Source organism: Cercospora beticola, chromosome 9 (assembly GCF_033473495.1).
Source record: "Cercospora beticola chromosome 9, complete sequence".
NCBI lineage: Eukaryota > Fungi > Ascomycota > Dothideomycetes > Mycosphaerellales > Mycosphaerellaceae > Cercospora > Cercospora beticola.
In genome coordinates this window covers 1,763,300-1,782,212 of record NC_088943.1, presented here as the reverse complement: position 1 = coordinate 1,782,212, position 18,913 = coordinate 1,763,300, and the positions used below count along the sequence as shown (strand labels likewise).

General features: G+C 51.3%; 7 protein-coding genes across 7 annotated transcripts; 6 read left to right on the top strand and 1 right to left on the bottom strand.

Annotated features, from left to right (window-relative positions):
- Positions 1–10: 10 nt before the first annotated feature.
- RHO25_012911 (uncharacterized protein) lies at positions 11–4,882 on the top strand (the record flags this gene model as incomplete). The annotated part of the gene is made up of 8 exons (XM_023604200.2): positions 11–736; positions 797–906; positions 959–1,085; positions 1,141–1,743; positions 1,793–2,914; positions 2,974–3,293; positions 3,350–4,696; positions 4,756–4,882. 8 exons carry the CDS (start codon positions 11–13, stop codon positions 4,880–4,882), a joined length of 4,482 nt encoding a protein of 1,493 aa, XP_023450050.1.
- A 1,367-nt stretch (positions 4,883–6,249) lies between these two features.
- RHO25_012910 (uncharacterized protein) lies at positions 6,250–7,461 on the top strand (the record flags this gene model as incomplete). The annotated part of the gene is made up of 1 exon (XM_023604199.1): positions 6,250–7,461. The coding sequence occupies one exon, from the start codon at positions 6,250–6,252 to the stop codon at positions 7,459–7,461; it is 1,212 nt and encodes a 403-aa protein (XP_023450051.1).
- Positions 7,462–8,193: 732 nt separating this feature from the next.
- RHO25_012909 (uncharacterized protein) lies at positions 8,194–10,251 on the top strand (the record flags this gene model as incomplete). The annotated part of the gene is made up of 1 exon (XM_023604198.1): positions 8,194–10,251. The coding sequence occupies one exon, from the start codon at positions 8,194–8,196 to the stop codon at positions 10,249–10,251; it is 2,058 nt and encodes a 685-aa protein (XP_023450056.1).
- A 578-nt stretch (positions 10,252–10,829) lies between these two features.
- RHO25_012908 (uncharacterized protein) lies at positions 10,830–11,969 on the top strand (the record flags this gene model as incomplete). Its single annotated transcript, XM_023604197.1, has 2 exons — positions 10,830–11,573; positions 11,631–11,969. The coding sequence occupies 2 exons, from the start codon at positions 10,830–10,832 to the stop codon at positions 11,967–11,969; spliced, it is 1,083 nt and encodes a 360-aa protein (XP_023450057.1).
- Positions 11,970–12,841: 872 nt separating this feature from the next.
- On the top strand, positions 12,842–13,939 carry RHO25_012907 (uncharacterized protein; the record flags this gene model as incomplete). Its single annotated transcript, XM_023604196.1, has 1 exon — positions 12,842–13,939. One exon carries the CDS (start codon positions 12,842–12,844, stop codon positions 13,937–13,939), a length of 1,098 nt encoding a protein of 365 aa, XP_023450058.1.
- A 1,374-nt stretch (positions 13,940–15,313) lies between these two features.
- Positions 15,314–16,615, top strand: RHO25_012906 (uncharacterized protein; the record flags this gene model as incomplete). The annotated part of the gene is made up of 4 exons (XM_023604195.1): positions 15,314–15,583; positions 15,650–15,796; positions 15,847–15,917; positions 15,973–16,615. The coding sequence occupies 4 exons, from the start codon at positions 15,314–15,316 to the stop codon at positions 16,613–16,615; spliced, it is 1,131 nt and encodes a 376-aa protein (XP_023450059.1).
- Positions 16,616–17,284: 669 nt separating this feature from the next.
- On the bottom strand, positions 17,285–18,539 carry RHO25_012905 (uncharacterized protein; the record flags this gene model as incomplete). Its single annotated transcript, XM_023604194.2, has 3 exons — positions 17,285–17,483; positions 17,538–18,258; positions 18,311–18,539. 3 exons carry the CDS (start codon positions 18,537–18,539, stop codon positions 17,285–17,287), a joined length of 1,149 nt encoding a protein of 382 aa, XP_023450052.1.
- Positions 18,540–18,913: the final 374 nt, after the last annotated feature.

The window sequence follows — 18,913 nt, the reverse complement described above, 5'->3', positions numbered from 1 at the left end:
CAGCAGCACCATGAGTCAAGGATCAACGATGGCGGTGGAGGAGAAGAAGACGGACAGCGACGATGGCATCAGCCTCACAGAGCAGGACGAGCTGGAGATCATCCGTCGACACGACTACTTGGAGCTTGAAGATGCAAAGACTTTAACCCATTTGGCCTCGCTAGCCAAGCAGCAGTCAATAGGCGCTCTCAGCAATGCCGCCTCACAGTCCAACCCGAACGCACTAGATCGATATGCGACGTTGCAAGGGCTGCAACCGGACGATGATGTTTTTGACCCCAGCAGCGACAAATTCGACCTCTACAAATGGATTCGATGGAACACGAAGATGACAAACGAAGAAGGCATCAAGGTCAAGCGTACAGGCGTAGCTTTTCGCAATGTCAACGTGCGAGGCACTGGACCGGCTCTGAACATTCAGTCCACCGTCGGCAGCTTACTCACAGCACCATTCCGAGCGGGTGACATGTGGAGATCAAGAAAGAAGGTACCCCGTCACATTCTCAAAGACTTCAACGGCCTGGTCAAAAGCGGCGAACTTCTCGTCGTTCTTGGACGTCCTGGTGCAGGTTGCAGCACGCTGTTGAAAACTCTTACAGGAGAGATGCATGGATTGCAAGTGGACCACGATACGGTCATACACTACAACGGCATCGAGCAGAACAGAATGATGAAGGAGTTCAAGGGTGAAGTGATCTACAATCAAGAAGTGGACAAGCATTTTCCACACCTGACGGTATGCTTTCCACGTTGAATGTTCTTCGCGATGATTGCTAATGGCGCTACGCCGTGATAGGTTGGTCAAACTCTCGAGCACGCTGCTGCACTGCGAATGCCACAGAACCGCCCGTACCAAGGCTCGCGACAAGACGCCGTCGAGCATGTCACCAAAGTTATAATGGCCGTGTAAGTGCCGCAATCCACTGAGCGTAACCCAGCTCTGACCCAGCCTGTCCAGATACGGCTTGAGCCACACATACAACACCAAGGTCGGCAACGACTTTATCCGAGGTGTCTCAGGAGGCGAGCGAAAACGTGTCAGCATAGCAGAAATGGCACTGGCCAAGCCTGCTGTTGCAGCCTGGGTGAGTTCCACAGCCCCACGTTCTTGCTATTGCGACACCGGCTGACCATGATCAGGACAATTCAACGCGAGGTCTCGACTCAGCAACTGCTCTCAAATTTGTGAAAGCTCTCCGTGTCAACGCAGATCTCGATGGCTCAGCGCACATCGTAGCGATTTATCAAGCCAGTCAGCCCATCTATGATGTCTTCGACAAAGCTGTCGTGCTGTACGAAGGGCGACAGGTATTCTTTGGTAAGGCTAAAGATGGCAAGGCCTACTTCGAGCGCATGGGTTGGTACTGTCCTCCTCGACAGACAGCGGGAGACTTCTTGACAAGTGTCACCAACCCGGGCGAGAGACAACCGCGTGCCGGATACCACAGCAAGGTCCCACGTACGCCGGACGAGTTCGAAGCATACTGGAAGAATAGCCCTGAGTACCAGCAACTGCAGCGCGAGATCGCCGAATACGAGCAGGAAAAGCCCATTGGAAACCCAGAGGAGCTACAGGACTTCCGTGATTTCAAATCTGGTGTGCAATCACGGCACACGCGCAAATCGTCGCCATACACCGTCAGCGTGCCTATGCAGATCAAGCTCAATACCAAACGCGCATTTCAGCGTATACTAGGCGATCCACCGGCCACGGTCGCGCCCATAGTCATGAACATCATCATGGTGAGTACATCCAACATCCCAACTTGGTCGCTCATACTAAGCCGCACAGGCACTTCTCATCGGTAGCATCTACTTTGGTGGTGAAGATGACACCGCGTCTTTCTCCGCTAGAGGAGCGACATTGTTCTTCGCCATCCTGCTTTGCGTGTTCGCCGCCATTAATGAGGTGAACGCCTTATACGAGCAGCGACCCATCGTAGAGAAACACAAGTCCTACGCCTTCTATCATCCCGCCACGGAAGCGATCGCAGGGGTCGTAATCGACATTATCCCCAAATTCCTGCTTGGGACGGCGTTCAACGTGGTTATCTACTTTCTCTCCGGATTGAGGGCTGAGCCAGGAAACTTCTTCCTCTACTTCCTAATCACTTATATCGCGACATTTACCATGGCGGCACTGTTCAGATCGATCGCGGCACTGTCGTCTACCGTGTCGCAGGCGATGACATATTGCGGAGTCCTCCTACTAGCGGTCGCAGTGTACACCGGGTTCATTCTTCCTACGCAATATATGAAAGACTGGTTTGCTTGGATTCGCTGGATCAATCCAGTCTTCTACGGATTCGAAATTCTGGTAGCCAACGAATTCCATGGCAGGGAGTTCGATTGCGCTGTCTTTGTCCCGGACTATGCGAATCTGACAGGAGACACCTTCGTTTGCTCATCGCGTGGTGCGGTGGCTGGCCAATTGACGGTACAAGGCGATGCATTCATTGATGCCGCTTTTGGGTACACTTATGACCACGTCTGGCGAAACTTTGGGATCCTCATCGCGTTCCTGATCGGATTCTTGTCGCTGTACTTCACCATTGTGGAACTCAACTCGACGACTGCATCGAAAGCGGAGGTCCTCGTATTTCGTCGCGGGCGCGTGCCGGACTACTTGAAAGACGCCAATGCGAAGAAAGCAACCGATGTCGAGGCTGGCGAACCGGACAGGGCGAAACCCATCAAAGACCTCAGCACCGAGGATGAGAAGAGCAACGACAGCACGAGTGATATCCAGATCACTGCGCAGACGGACATGTTTACATGGCGAAATGTCACCTACGACATTGAGATCAAAGGTGAACCTCGACGTCTGCTTGACGACATTAGTGGATATGTCAAACCTGGTACACTGACCGCCTTGATGGGTACCTCTGGTGCAGGAAAGACGACTCTACTGGACGTAAGTTTGACTTTCGACTATACAGCTTTCTGCTTGAACTGACACGCATTTAACTTTAGGTGCTCGCTCAACGTGTCAGCATGGGTGTCATTACTGGCTCCATGTTCGTCAATGGTGCCCCTCTTGATGCAAGTTTCCAGCGGAAAACAGGCTATGTGCAGCAGCAAGACCTGCATCTAGACACAGCAACAGTAAGAGAATCGCTTCGCTTTTCTGCGCTCCTTCGACAGCCAGCAAGCGTATCCAAAGAAGAGAAATTCGCATATGTGGAACAAATCATCAAGCTCCTTAGCATGGAGGACTTCGCCGAAGCCGTCGTTGGTGTACCTGGTGAAGGACTCAACGTTGAGCAGCGCAAGTTGCTCACCATTGGAGTCGAGTAAGTGCAGCCCGTCTCTGTCACTCGCATTCACCTGCTGACTGACAATCCCACAGGCTTGCCGCGAAGCCCAAGTTGCTCCTTTTCCTCGACGAACCAACAAGTGGACTTGACTCTCAAAGTGCATGGGCTATTTGCTCTCTACTGCGAAAGTTGGCCGACAACGGACAGGCTGTCTTGTGCACAATCCATCAGCCCAGTGCTACATTGTTTGCAGAGTTCGATCGCCTTCTCTTCCTCCGGAAAGGCGGACAAACAGTATATTTCGGTGAGATTGGACAAGACTACAGAACGCTACTCGACTACTTCACCAAGAACGGAGCCAGGCCTTGCGATCCGGAAGAGAACCCTGCAGAGTACATGCTCGACATCGTTGGAGATGAGAAAGCAGACTGGGTTTCTACGTGGCGACAAAGTCCTGAAGCCGAACGACTTCAGGACGAAATCGAGGAAATTCATCAGACTCAGCGACAATTGACTTCTTCCAGCGATGACGACCATGCTATGGCGCAGTCCGAATTTGCCATGCCGCTCTCTGCCCAGATGGTCGAAGTCACGAAGCGAGTGTTCCAGCAGTACTGGCGGATGCCGGAATACATTATTGCGAAGATTGGACTTGGATTCTGCTCGGGCCTGTTCATTGGCTTCTCATTCTACGACGCCCAAACCTCGCTGCAAGGAATGCAGAACGTCCTCTACGCCGTCTTTATGGTCGTCTGTATCTTCACCAATATCACAAACCAGGTCATGCCGCTTTTCGTCACGCAACGCGCTTTGTACGAGGTCAGAGAGCGTCCAAGCAAAGCATACAGCTGGAAGGCTTTCCTACTGGCGAACATCATCGTCGAAGTCCCGTGGCAAATCCTCTCTGGAATCTTCACCTGGACAGTCTTTTACTACCCCGTCGTCGGCGCCGGCCAAACGGTAGAAAGACATATCCTGGTCCTCCTCCTGTTCATCGCATTCTTCATCTATGCTTCCGTCTTTGCGCAAATGTGCATCGTCGTCATGCCAGACGCTTTGACAGCAAGTGCGATTGTCGTTCTGCTGTTTTCGATGATGATCATTTTCTGCGGTGTCATGCAGCCTCCAAGCCAATTGCCAGGATTCTGGATGTTCATGTACAGGACATCTCCTATGACTTACCTCATCTCCTCCATCGCGATTACAATGCTTCACCAACGACCGATCGAGTGTTCATCAAGCGAGATCAACGTCTTCCAACCTCCAGCCGGACAGACTTGTGGCGAATACATGGCAGACTACATGACCACCGCGAACGGCGTGCTACAGAATCCTCAAGCGACGAGCGATTGCGGATACTGTTCTCTCACGACCGCCGATCAATACCTCTCGAATGCTGGAATTGAGTGGGGGAATCGATGGCGAGATTTCGGACTTGTGTATGTTGAACCCAACCATGTTGACCCTCTTGTGAATTTTGAAGCTGACATTCGCACAGATGGGTCTATATCATCGCCAGCGTGGGCATTGCCGTCTCGCTGTACTATGTGTTCAGAGTTTTGCCAGTGCAGAGAAAGCGAAGGACTCAGAACGTCTCGCAGGGAGAGACAAAGGAGAAGAAATGAAGGGGCTTTTGGGTAAAACGAACAATTAATGAGATATAGATTATAGAAAATTTGTATCAACACAGAGGTTTTGAATACACGCAGGTTTGCTGCGAGGCGAGCTTCGAAATCATGCCCGCTCTTAGGACAGGACCGATTTTGCCACAAATCGTTCGAATCCAATCCAATCTTTGGTCTCCATCATTTCTATCGGACAAGAGTCGCAGGATCAACTGGGCTCACGTACTTACCGCCAGAGCCTCTACACATTTGGTGTCTCTGATTTCCATGGCCAGTGACTGACCTGCTACATGGCATCCATCTGTAGTCCTCTCCTCATCTCCAGAGTTGCGGAGCACACCGCCATAAACCAAAAACGCGATCCCTGTCTCTCTCTGCACAGACTCTTCGCTTGACATCACCTCACTTCCTCGATCTCAAGGCACGCGGAACACTTCTGCAAGTTCCCGATGACTTTGTGGAAATAGCGAGATTGGGTGCGCGGAAAGATGCATATCGATGTCCACGTCTCAAGACCATAGACCATCGGCAGCCCGCAGGCTCCCGAGCGAACCTCCGAGCCTGCCGCAAGATCCATTTGCCTCTTTGGTCGCGAGATGACACTGTCTCTTTGGCGTCCAGAAAGTTCGCGGCTCGGAGAGCTCGTCGATCAGCACATCGATGAACGTTTGCGGCGGCCATTTCGTTAGGCCGAAGTGGTGAGAAGCCTGAAGCAGAAGTCAAGCCACATGGGTTGGAGAGCATGTCAGGTTCGACAGTGCCTCAAACGCGATGCGAGCACCGCCGCCATCGCGAGAAACATCCACGTCTGCTCGTGTCTGGTCTGAACTTACGATGAGTCTACTTCTCGCTTCTCACTTCTCCTTTGAGGCCGTGAAGACATGATGGCGCTGGGGATTTGCCATCCCGGCAACGGCGTGCCATGTTCTCGATTCACACGATTGCCACTGATCGAATGTGGCTTGGCGGGGCCAATCTACGTATCTGACACCTTCACTTGATGGGCCTCGACCTGATCAATGCGTCGCAAGTTTCGATGAACTCATTCTCTATCGGCTATTGGCATTACAGCGCGCCTCACGGGCACTCAAACTTCTTCTGCTGTGAGCAGCATGGCCATCCTCCACATTCCCTAGCATTCTCTGAACCATGAATCGGCAATAGACCAAGTCCGTGCCACTGATGCTCAGAAATGACTCAGATGTCATGGCACTCGTCAAGCAGTAAATCGCATCGAGGCAAGGACCGGACATGGTCCATGCCTCCAGTCTTCGCCTCAAGATTTTCCGGCAAAGGCCGCACGAAGCCACGAGTAGACGTCGACAACCTTCGTCGGACTCCACGGCGAGAGACCAAGCATCATTATCATGGATCTTCGGATACTTCTATGGCGATGGCTTGCATTTCTCGCTGTCTGGCAATGCGTGGTCCAGCCTGGTCACGCCCAAGATCTTGCGACTATTACACCTTGTCCGCACTGCAGCGCCTCCATTGCACCCAAGCCTGTCGCGATCACTGCTCAGTATCAAATGGTGTCAACCTGCGAGCCGTCTACTTCGACAGTTTTCCATCCCTACACAAAGCGGCACAAGACTGGCGTTACATCTACGATCAAGACCGTCCCCTCGTGTAGCACATATGCTTGGGTGTCTACGACGATTCCTGTCTATTTGAACAAGACGAAGACCATAACTGTGGTGACTACAACAAACCAGCCGGTCACATTCGAGGAATTTCGCTACACCGTGGCGCACACCACGACAATTACTACTCCCCAACGGCATCTGCCAAGAATTGGAATAAGCTCCAATGGCACAAACCTGAATGGTACATATCACAACTCATCAAGCCCGACCACTGCGATCAAGGTTACCCACACTACGATTAATGTCAAGAGATACTGCGAGTACGACTCCATCGGCCCACTGGCGATTTCAGGTTATGGAGGAAGCGGGCTTTGTCCGGACTGTGAACCGCATGCCCACAACGCTCTCACACAGCGACTTACAGTCATTTCTTGCTCCGATCGGTACTGCACAACTTTCAACGAGACCTGGATCGCGTCACCCACCACGTGCACTGCGAGTGGCAATACTCATACCGTCACCACGACAAAGACGAAATGTCCGATCGCTGTACATGAGACGGCAGAGCCTGGATATGCGCACTCGCTCTCTGCACCCACAACCACTCGTTCGACTACGGACAAACCTACGGCAAAGCCATCCAAACATTCCCAGGAACCTGCTCCCTATTCCGTTGTCCCAACAACTGGAAGCACAGGCTGTACGACTTCCTCCCGTTCATCAACACATTCTTCACCAATCACATACATTACTACCACTATCACTATGACCGAAGACGAGCCGGAGCCAACGGAAGGATATGGTGGTGGAGGAGCCGACCCATCTGCTGATCCATCGGCGGATCCATCTGGAGATATGGGATACGAGCATCCAGCGCCTACTGTTTACCATCATCATCGAACTCATTCCTACAAGGCGTTTGAACGACGTGGTCTCGAGCAGCCGCGAGGACATGTCATGAAACGTGGTGGTCTTCTTTTCTGGGGCTCGTGAGACGCTTTTAGGCCTGCAAGCATTTGACGGGCCTAAAGTCACATCGTCAGACGGTATGATGATTGGATTGGACGATCGCATCCCCAGCGCAACGAGATCACTTTCTTATATTCAATTCTTTCACTTCATTAGCTCTGGTTGCAGACTTTAGCTTACGGTCGCTGCAGATGTGCCTTTGCGCCTGACCACAATGATGCCTTCGAAAAGTAGTTTGATCACCCATACGGAATCATCAACAATCTGAAGAAACTCCTGGGCGGAACCTTGCTTCACTTCTGTCGTATCCATCTACATCTATGGCCCATAATCTCAACAACAGAGAGCTTTCATTAGTTTGACCGAGTGGCGATTTGTTGTGCTAAGTATGAGAGGGCCGTATGCGAGGCAAAGTGTCTCGGCTATCGTTTGACCGTCTACTTCTCCTGAACTGTAGAGAACAAGCCACAAAGCCACAAAGCCACAATCTAATGAACTTGGGCGCTTCCAGCGGTTTCGCCCATCAGTCTTGTGGAGCTGGACAGGGACCCGAAGAAGCCCGAAACATGCATGTTTCCGTCCGCAACAAATATGCAGCACAGCATTTGCTCGATTCAGCCTTCGATACGACCGGGCTGCGTATTAGACCATTGGCGAATGAAGAATGGCGCTCTAAGATGGCGTGAATGACATCGACTCCAGCAAAATCTCGCCAGAAGCTCTTGCCGTCATCATCCAGGCCAACGTGGACGCCCAATGGGCTCTTCATGGATCTCGAGGACACGTCGTCGAGGAGCTCTTCCACGTTGGTTGATTCTTTTCCCGGCCATTGCGCTACTGTCCCTCCTGTGGTCGACGTCAAGGTTGGCATCGCAGGTCTGGGATGGCGATGTCTCGATCGCACGACAGCCAAACGATTTTGACACCTCACAAGCACCTATCATTGATATCACAGAGGCAAGTACCAAACACAAGGCAGGAATTCCCATTCAAGCCGATCACAAGGCGGGCCAAAAGCGAGGCAGCAGCAAGTCCACGAGCCGCCCCATCAGCTCATCCGTTGAAGCACCTCCAAGATCATTGAACGCTCCAGACACTCCGGGGTTTCCATCATATGCGAAATATGCTGCTCTTGTGGAGATTGCCGATACACTGCCGGATATAGTCTATATTCCCTTTGAAGATGCTGTCCAGAACGATACTCTGGACGGATGGGAAGCGGAGTGGGTTGTCAACGGGACGTATGATGTCAGTAAATGGGGTCTTTTGAGAGAGTCTCGCATAGACTTCGTTTACACCTGGGTCAATGGCTCCGAGCAGGCCTTCAGAGACACAATGCGCCCTTATGAGCTCAATTCGACGCTCAACGACGACGATGGCACGTGGCTTGGCAGACACGGCGAGAATCGTTATCGGGATTGGAATGAGTTGAAGTACTCGATCCGAAGCGTCGAGAAACATGCGCCCTTTCGGAACAAGATTCAGCTCTTGGTCAACTCGTTGAATGACAATAACGATTCTGGAGTTCCAATCAAGCAAATACCCACATGGCTGGACGAGAGGAAGGTTGGTGGCATCTTGGAAGTCCTCACGCAGAAAGACTTCTTTGGAGAGGAGAAACGAGGATGTCTGCCAACGTTCAATTCTCTTAGTATTGAGAACGAATTGCACAACACAAAATCCGCTGTCGATAGACTATTCGCTTTGTCCGACGACATGCTTCTTGGTCGACTGCATGCCGCTTCCGACATCTATTCACCCCTGTACGGTCCGCTTTACGCCTTCAAAACCAATGGCTACAACACACTGCATGCGCCAACCGAAGCAGATGCCAAAAGATTCGGCGAGAAACCCTGGCTAATCTACACGTCGTGGTTGTTGAACAAGAGATTCGGCTCTCGAAAGCGAAAAGGACAGGCACACTTTGGACATTCACTTTCCCGCAAACTCCATCGAGAAGCTATGCTGTCTTTCCCCAAACCTGAGCTACAAAGTGCTTGCAGCAGGTTTAGAGGGGACTTTGGTTTCCAGCTTTACAGCTGGTACGCAAGCTTTCACTACGCAATCGAAAGACATCGAGAGGTACTGCTATGGAGCTATCTTATGCACCGATCAGATAAAGATCACAACGGGTATCTATCATGGCCAGAACGAGAACAGGTTATCGAAGATCTTCAAGATGGCCTGCGGAACATGGGAGGCTCATACCGCACGCGGCACTTCTACCATCTCCCAGAGACACTGGAAAGTGCAGGCCTAGATCCTCCCAAGGTCAATCTCGACATTCTATGGACTTCGATGGACGGCCCTCTCGCGATAAAAGACGTAGACTGTCTGAGCTTCGATGTGAACGACTGTCTTGCACCAGGCTTTTCTGCAGAGGATATCACGAAAAGTTCCTCCAAAGCATCAGTCTTCTCGACTGCTGCGATTCTCGATCGCGCAGCACGTCAGCAGCCCGAATGTGGTGACTGCTTGATTAAAATCTTACTTCATCGGCAGCGCAAAGGGTTCGGTTCCATGATGCCTCTTTCCACAGATTCAAAGGAGTTCGGCATTGTGGTCAAGGCATTGATGCGGTATCAGTATGTCGTTCATGAGCCTGATGCATTGTTTGTCATGGTTACCGATGCTGAACAAGTGGAAACGACGCTGATCAAGAGATTATTGACCAAGAAGAAACAAGTCGGCCAGCTATGCTTGAATGACGATATGTCTACTCACAATCCTGCAGAGTTGCGAGATCTGGCAGAATCAATGACCAGACTATTTGAAGGCCTTTGGCCCAAGGCTAGTCGATTCGAGCGGTCGTGAGAACACATCTCTACTGGAAGATGGCCTCACATTACGCAGGATAGCAACAAGTGATCCATTGATTAATCGATCAACCACAGCTTCAGCAAGTGCTTTTGCTTGCATGGGCTGAGGAGGCCATCTCGTCAGCATCAAGCGGTATCTTCCGAATATTAAAGTTCCTGTTGTAGCAGAGTGAAGTTCTCTACTGTTAATCTTCTGCTCTTCGCTCATGACGAGACCGACCTCCGGAACACGCCAGAACCAGCGCACGAGACTCCTCTCTTGCTTTGACGCAATAGCACCTCAGCCACATGCTGGCTCCCGAAACACGATCGCCAAAGGACGATTGCAGTTGCAACTAGATTTGATCTGGACACAGCGATCCGGAGCTTCCATCTATTGTAAGGTGGTCAGGGCAATTGTGGCGCACAGAATGTGCTAAACAGCTTACACTCGCCCTCTCTAGCCTTGAAACAAGGAAAGATCGATTGCGGCCATTGTGATGTTGTCTGCACACACTCTCAAACTCTGAACTCGCCCATCACAGCGACCTCCCGGCCTCTATCGTCTAGCATACTCGCTGGAAGATCGCGAAGATGGTCCAACGGGCAACACTGCTCATGTTATTGGCCCTTTTCGTGATTTACACCTCAGTGGAATACGTTTCGACGCGACAAGTACTCTCACATTGCATTGAACTCAAAGATCATAGAGAGACACAAGTACTTCCAGCCACCTCGACTCCCAGTCAATCGGCAATCAGTTCTTCCACTGGATCCCGTCCAGAATCTGGCTCGACAATGCAAGGCAACGCACAGCATACGATGAACGAAGGGCACGAAACGAAAGAAACCAGAGTCGCATCCAAAGTCGGCAAAGTGATGGTTGTCTATGGCACACTAGCTGAATCAGATATCACCAAGCGAGTGGTCGACGGCCACAGACAGCATGCACTTCTCCAAGGCCACCCTTTCCAGCTCTTCGAACGACAAGTTTTGGATGGCTTGTGGACCAAGCATGCGTGGCTTCTGAGCGTCTTGCTCAACGAGTTGCACAAGCCGGAGAAGGATCGCTTGCAGTGGCTGCATTTCTGCGATGCAGATGTCGTCCTCATGAATCAAAATGTGCCTTTGAACACTTTCCTCCCGCCTAAGGACTTCGACCACATCAACTTCCTGATTTCGAACGACCACAATGGCCTGAATACAGGAGCGTTTTTCGTTCGAGTACACGAATGGAGTGTTCGACTATTGATCGATGTGCTTGCATTGCGCTCTGATCGACCAGAAGAAAAGCTTAAGTACTCAGAACAATCCGCAACCGAGATCCTGCTCGACACTGTAAGCAATCCTTCGATTGAACACATTTCGAAAGAACCGCACTAACGTGGATCATAGGAGAAATACAAAAACAACACAGCATTCGTACCGCAGAGATGGTTCAACGCTTATCGAGGACCACGCGAAGGAGACAAGTTGATTCGTGGAGCAACGGTTCCTTCGAACACGATCAAAGAGGGTGATCTCCAATCACATTTCGCAGGGAAGAAGAAGAACAAGGCGCACATTTCTGAGTGGCTGGACTACGCAGCAAACACATCTTCTGGTTGGACTCGTCAACTCAAATACACGACTTTGCCAGCGGAGGTTGCGTTATTTTGGAAACTTGAGAAGGAGAGACTTTCGTGGGATAAGCCAGTGGTGTCCGAAGCGAAGGATAAGGCAATTGGAGGGTAGCATGGGACAATGTTTGTCGGGGTCTGAAGAGAGGAGCTCGAGAGCGATGAGCTGGGTGGCATGGAGTCTGATGGGGAAAATGGGAACCTTGAGTCTGAACACTATAATGGGCAGTTCTTTTCGTTGACGAGCCAGGAATCGACACACAACGCATTCAACATTGACCTTTGCAGGCGTCGATAGATTGACATCCGTGCAAATTTCTGGGCCAAACAGCATTCGATAAATGGCACACCATAGTCAGACAAGATTTCTTCGTAGCAATGCTCTAGCAACGTTGGGCGTGCACTCGGGCTAAGCTCTGCAGCGGCGTGAGAAGCGATTCCACAATACCCATGCGGACGTTAGCCTGGAACCAATGACCTACATCGAGACCAGGAGCGCTGCATGTACCCAGGACTGCGGGCGTTCGTAATCATCGGTCTTGGCTATTTCGACGCTTTGGTGCTCGCAAGTCGGGTAGATATTGCTGCCGTCGGGTGGCTGCATACATCAATACGAAGCTGCAAGTACGCGAGCAGAGTGTTGACACATCTAAGCAGGCGTGTTATTTAAACGAGACATGATTAATGAATATGTGCGACTGGGCCAGAGTCAACGCCTTGGCTTGCCTGTCCCGTCGATCCATCAACAAGCCCCGATCAATCTAACTCAGGAGTGAGTAGCCCCCTCGAAAATGGCGCAGCACCATGGACAATGTTCGCCTACATGGATATCCAGAGAGAGCCCGCATTGCCGTGGAAGGGCTCGACTGGGCTGATCTTCTAGCATCGACTAGATACACCCTGCGGCATGCCAAGTTGATGATCAATACTTGCCCCATCCAACACTGAAGACCTCAATGCGAATTCGACCTGAAGGAGAACTCGGCCATGGCGATCGACCTTACACGCATCTGGCGAATCCAGAGCAAAGCAAGAAAGTCGGCCATCGTACTGCTGTTCTTCACTGCCATATGCCTCCTCATCACGTCATCCACCCAACGCTTCCAACCACTCCCGCCTCTCGTTGCTCTGCATGCAACAGATGGGAGAGCGAACATACTCGAATCCACAACGCGAACCGATATGCCGGAGCTCACAACTAACATCAACACTCTCCAATCCACGACCTCGAAATATGCCTATGCAACTTTTTTCACCGAAGGTGCCGAGAAAGAAGAGGACGACAAGTACCTAATATGCACACGGATGCTCACATATCAACTTCTGCATGACCCAGCAACACGTACCGAGAGATTGGTTCCATTCATCGTGCTCGTCCCTCCAAGCGTCTCACATACAAAACGAAATCGACTCCAAAGCGAAGGCGCCACAGTGGTCGAAGTGCCTACAACGAACTTTTCATGGATGAAGCCAGGTCGTGATCGATGGGCTCATGTTATTCACAAACTCAACGTGTTCAAGCTGGTCCAGTTTGAAAAGGTACTGCTTCTCGACTCAGACGTTGTCATTTTCAAACGACTGGACGACATTTTCGAATCACCGACGACGGAAATCCGCACCAACCTTGGTAACAGCTCCAACGTCAAGGACGATGAAGGACCACAGCCTCAAAGATATCTCATGGCGGGTGACACTTCACCAGAAGAAGGCATTAAACATTCTTGGCCTGCGAAGAGGAGAGCTTCACCAGTCAATGCCGGCTTCGTGGTTCTCCATCCTTCGGAAGAGATGTACGAGTATAATATGCGAATCGCATCGATAGAAGGAAGATTCTTGAGCAGCGCCCCAGAGCAGAATCTATGGAACTACATACATCGACCAGATGGCAATATGCCGTGGAACCGTATCGAACACACGTGGGTCATGAACAAGCCCAAATATGAGGACTACAAGAACGGAATCGCCGCAGTACACGAGAAATGGTTTCGGAGGAGTCAGGAGGACCCGGCTTTGAAAGAGGAGTTGCTGAAGAGCCGTTGGAAGATGGAAGGTTTTTGGGCTAGAGGGCCTCTGTATCAAGTTTAGCGGGCTCTTTTTGATCGCTTCTACCTTGAGAAGCAAGGTTGTCTGTACCTAGATGTAGTCCAAATTCGCGTGGTGTATTGCGTGACGCTACTTCCATTCTTGATCAGTTGTACAGTGGATTTTGATGTTTCCGCCCCATGTGATGTCGATGTTTTGCGCTTTCAAGTCCAAGCATTGCTTGCCAGGTGTGATAAGACGGTTGAGCATCACGAGATCTACAGAATGTGCATTTCTTTGAAGAAATGTCGAAGATATGGTTGGTAGTTATCGTCTCTCCATGCCCCTATGATGATCATCAAGCGGCGCTGCTCAGGCCTGAGGGCAGATATCGTGAGGAATCTCGGAAAGCCTCCATCGAAGGGCTTCTGCTCACTGACTGTGCTCATTGAGACTTCGTGCTTCGGCGATGTCGTGCCGTGCAAGTAGATCAAACAAGCAGAAATCCATATTACCACTCCTATGACGACCACGCGCGACTGGCCGATGCGTCGTAATAACCTGTTTCGATTCGCAAGTATCTCAGCAAACATTGCATGTGCTCTGGTCAAGACTCCGAGGCGAAGATACGAGAAAGCGATCAAGATCGCGGGGCTACCGCACTCAGACCTGCGAAGTTGTTGCTGGAGTTGTTGGCAGCAGCAGCCTTTTGTCTCCAGTGTGATTTTCGGTGGAGTTTCCTGTGTAGTCACTGTGCTATCGCTGTGGCCCTGCTCGTGACTCGCACTAATACTCATTGTGACTTGACCTCAATGACTTGTCATTACGAATATACAGGCTCACATAGATTTTGTTTGGAAGGTCACAGCCCAGCTCAACGCCCACACCCAGAATGTCCAAGGAGGGGTTTTCCACACCTGCGCACAGCGACGCATAACTTCGACGTGGCTTGCAGGTTTCAGCCCTTGCTCCCTCGTCCGATGAATGTGACACTCGAAGAGTATCGCTTGCTCATCACATCGAAGCGTATCTCGGAGAAGGAAACACCAATACTCTGACGTTTTAGTAGATTATTACATGTAGCGAGCCGGGGATTTTGTGCGGGTGATGTTTGTGATATAGGGGACGCATGCTTCCGAAACATGAATTGGCACTGGATATGAGTGCCCGAGACAACTGACGTCTGGATGCGCCACCGACCCGACATGTCGCCCAGCTCCGCGTTGGGACTATCGATTCTCCGTGCCCAGTCCAAACGATCATGACTGAGCTCAAGACCGCCCATTTGTGGACTCAGCTACGTCACGCAGGCCCTGGTTGCTCCTTATCGCGATTCGATGGATCATGCGCTTCGAAACCGATGCAAGCCTTTTCACTTCTCTACAGCATCCAGTCCAATTATATGTGGCACGGCTTGCCGTTGTTCTGCACTAAAGCATGAGGTCACTGAGTGTTGCCGCACTCAGGATCACTCCTAAACTCAACAACCTCGATATCATGGGGGAAAGTGAAAAGTATGGCGTACAGGCCTACTACTCACCGGCCTTGCGATCACTGAACGCATTCCGATCAGAAACTGTGCGCTTCTATGGACTCTGTGGGCTCTGCATATCGTTCCTCTTCTTCTTCTGCACAATGCATGGAGGGCCGCGTATCTACGGGTCATTACAATCAACCATCTCAGATATTACGAACACCACGCTTGGGGTATGGCATACATCTTATCCGAGAGACAATTCGTTGGAGACCAGACTAATAATGAGGTGACTATAGTTCCAAATGATCTTTGTGCTGAATATTGCGTCACGACACGACAAGCGGGATGCGGTATCGATGAGTGCTTCGGTATCTAATATGGATTTTGAGTGGTTAGAAGGTGTTGATGGAGCGTTAATTTCCAACAAAGCGAAACCACCAAAGGTATGAGCAACGCAAACAAGTCGCGATTGTCATTGCTAAGTGGAACTCAGCTGGAGGCGGGGCTTGAGAGGAGTAGCAACACCCTGGGGTGCTGGCGTGCCCACATGAACGCCATGCAGCAGTGAGTATTCTGCTTGTTAGCCTGTTCTCTACTGGCACTGACGGCTATCTGCTAGCATCGTGAAAGAGCGTATAGAATCCGCTCTGATCATGGAAGACGACGTGGATTGGGACGTGAATATTCGCAAGCAGCTTCTCGAATTCGCTAACGGGGCAAGGTTCGTCCAAGGCCCTGGAGGGGCGCGAGGAGATTCCAACAGCCCATATGGAAATGATTGGGATGTTCTCTGTTTGGGACATTGCGGTACTGGCAACTTCAATGATGAGAAGCGCTGGTGGGTTACTCCCAATGACCCTACAGCAGTGCCTCCAGAGCTGTACAAGTGGGGCAACGTACCCAACCTCAGCCCTCCGGCCTTGCGTGAAGGCAGGTTCAACCGCTATATCTATTCTGCTACCGGAGGCAGATGTCTTTGTGCCTACGCCGTCAGTCTCCGAGGCGCCAGGCTATTTTTGAACACAGAGACACTGGCACTAGAACAAGCTCTTCCTGCGGATCGTGGAATGGCTCGATTATGCCATGTTCGAAAGTTCGGGGCGAAATGTATCAGTCCTTATCCTTCGATTTTCGGATCCCATTTTGCAGCTGGGCCTATGTCGAAAGACTCGGATCGACAGACTATTGCAGAAATTTGGCGGAAGGTCGGATTAACCCCACATGTGGTGTTCTCAACCAGACTTCACTTGCAGAGAGCATGATCGGCATGCGAGGTAGTTCGCAGAAACCTTTCAAAAGTCAGTGGCCGAAGAACACGATGATTGCGCAATATACCGGAGATCTGAAGTACCCTGAAGGAGAAGGTATCCTCGTGAACAAGGACCAGTTTGTGGAGTATGCTCTGGTAGAGCCGCAGGTACCAGCATGAGTCGATATCGATCTCAGCCGGGGAAGTGTTGATCGCCAATGACAGCGATAAACGCGTGGGCCAAAATGTGGAGGAAATCTGGTCGCAGGTGTTGGTACATGCATGAGAGTCTTGAGACTCATTATCCGAATGGAATCGTCGATGGCGACGACGGGAAGCCTTGATGTGACCAAGTTGGCGAAGATTTTCTGGGGGTAGCATACGGTATACGGAGTGTTCCATCTATAAAGTCTTTTCTATTTTCTATCATCAGTAGGTTCTCATGCCACAGCGGTGATGTAACAGCGCAGAGTCCTGATCTGTGCAGTCGAACGTGCTTTCCGGCCTTGGAGTTAACCACGGGTTTGCATTGACCTGTCTTTTCCAGATTCCCAATCAGGCGATCAGGCAGATCGTAGGTTAAGAGTCTTGAGTTATCACGATATCGATCATGCGAACGTGACCTCCGCTCTAGATGCCACACTTGTGACCACTTATTTCCATGCCAGTAATCCATTCTCGATCATGAATCTCGGAGACCCACCCGCGCGGGCTTCCAGTGTACTTCGCCAGGAACAGATTTGGAAGCTTCGACTTTCCTACACCTCTTGAATGTTCTCCACAGAGCAAGCAAGAACGGAGTCTCGTCCCGATGATAAGAGTTCCCGAGAACGCCTTGAATGGCTTTGGTCGCTTCCCCCGCGTGGTAGAATGGTATTGAGCTTCGCAAAGTTAGTTCGACTTCGTCAAATCGGCTGCGAATCTCTTCAACTTACGTAAACAGGTGGTGTACAACGTGGTGCTCAATAATCCCGTGAAAAATGTAGCGGCCAATGAACCCGAACTCGCGATCCACAGTCGACAGAGCACCTTTTGTGTACGTCCAGGTAGAATCCTCGAAGTGAGGCACATCCGGATGCGTGTGGTGCAGGAAGGTGATTGCAACGAGCCAATGGTTCACCCAGAGATATGGCACACCATAAAGCAGAAACACAGTCGACCAGCTGGTGATGTCGGCAATCATCTTCAGTCCGAAGACAACAGCAGCCAAGCCGAAGGTGGACAGGCCAACAAAGAATCGCTGTGAAGGAGTCCAGATACAGGCGGAAGGGTTCAGAAGATTCGTATCGCCTAGTCTGTTCTCTGGAGCCCGAGGAGTCGATTTGCTGCCGCCGCTGGCATAGGTCAGGATGTACGCTTGCCAACCGAGCAGCTGGTGAAGAAGAAGAGTGCCGGCTGTGAAAAGAGGCGCATCCTCAGCAAGATGGAGCATGGCAGCTATCTTCTCAGAAATCGTTGGATCCGTTCCTCGAGAAGGCACGAAAGCGGTGTCCTTTTCCATGTGGTTCGTGTACCGATGGTGGCGTGCGTGGGCATATTTCCAGGAGAAGTACGGAACGCCGAGGACAGTGTGCAGTACGAAGCCTACGGAGTCGTTGGCCCAATTTGAAGTGAACAAAGCGCCATGTCCGCATTCATGCGCCAGAATCCAGATGCCTAAGATTGAAGTGAGCACCGCACTGCTGGAAAAGCTGCTCACTCGACATACCTGTGAACATGAGCCCTTGAAGATAGCCATATCCCGCCCATACGAGAGAGCGCAGCCACCAATCTTCTACTCGTGCTGTGATGGCGAAGACACCCAGAACGAGGCCGCTCGCGAGGGTCAAATCAAGAGCGATGTGCGCGCAGGTCCTGGTGACCGATGGCTGAAAGCATTTCGCCGGAATTGCGTCCTTGATCGTCTTCAGCGAGATTTCCTTTGGTTTCGTAGCCATTTTCACGTCAGTATTGGCCACTCCAGGTGGTTGTCGTTGTCACTCCCCACTGCGCCTTCAACTTTTTATTCCTGTGCTCGGTGCCCGGCGATCATGGCGGCGGCGGCCCCTATGACGGGTCTGCCGTCTACCGCCTTTCGTGTGCGTGCTGGGCGAGGGCCTGCTCTCAACACGATCGGCACTGGCATAGCGCTGTTTGCTGAAAGCACAGATCTCGTCCTTAGTCCTCACCTTATTCGTGCACTGTGGCTTCGCAGAAGTCGTACCGGCGCCAACAGCTACATTCCCGATAGCGACAGACGCCAACAGACGGCATCCTCACATTTTCGCGCGCTATCCTTCGACACCGCATCCCCGTCAGGAGGGGCCTGGAG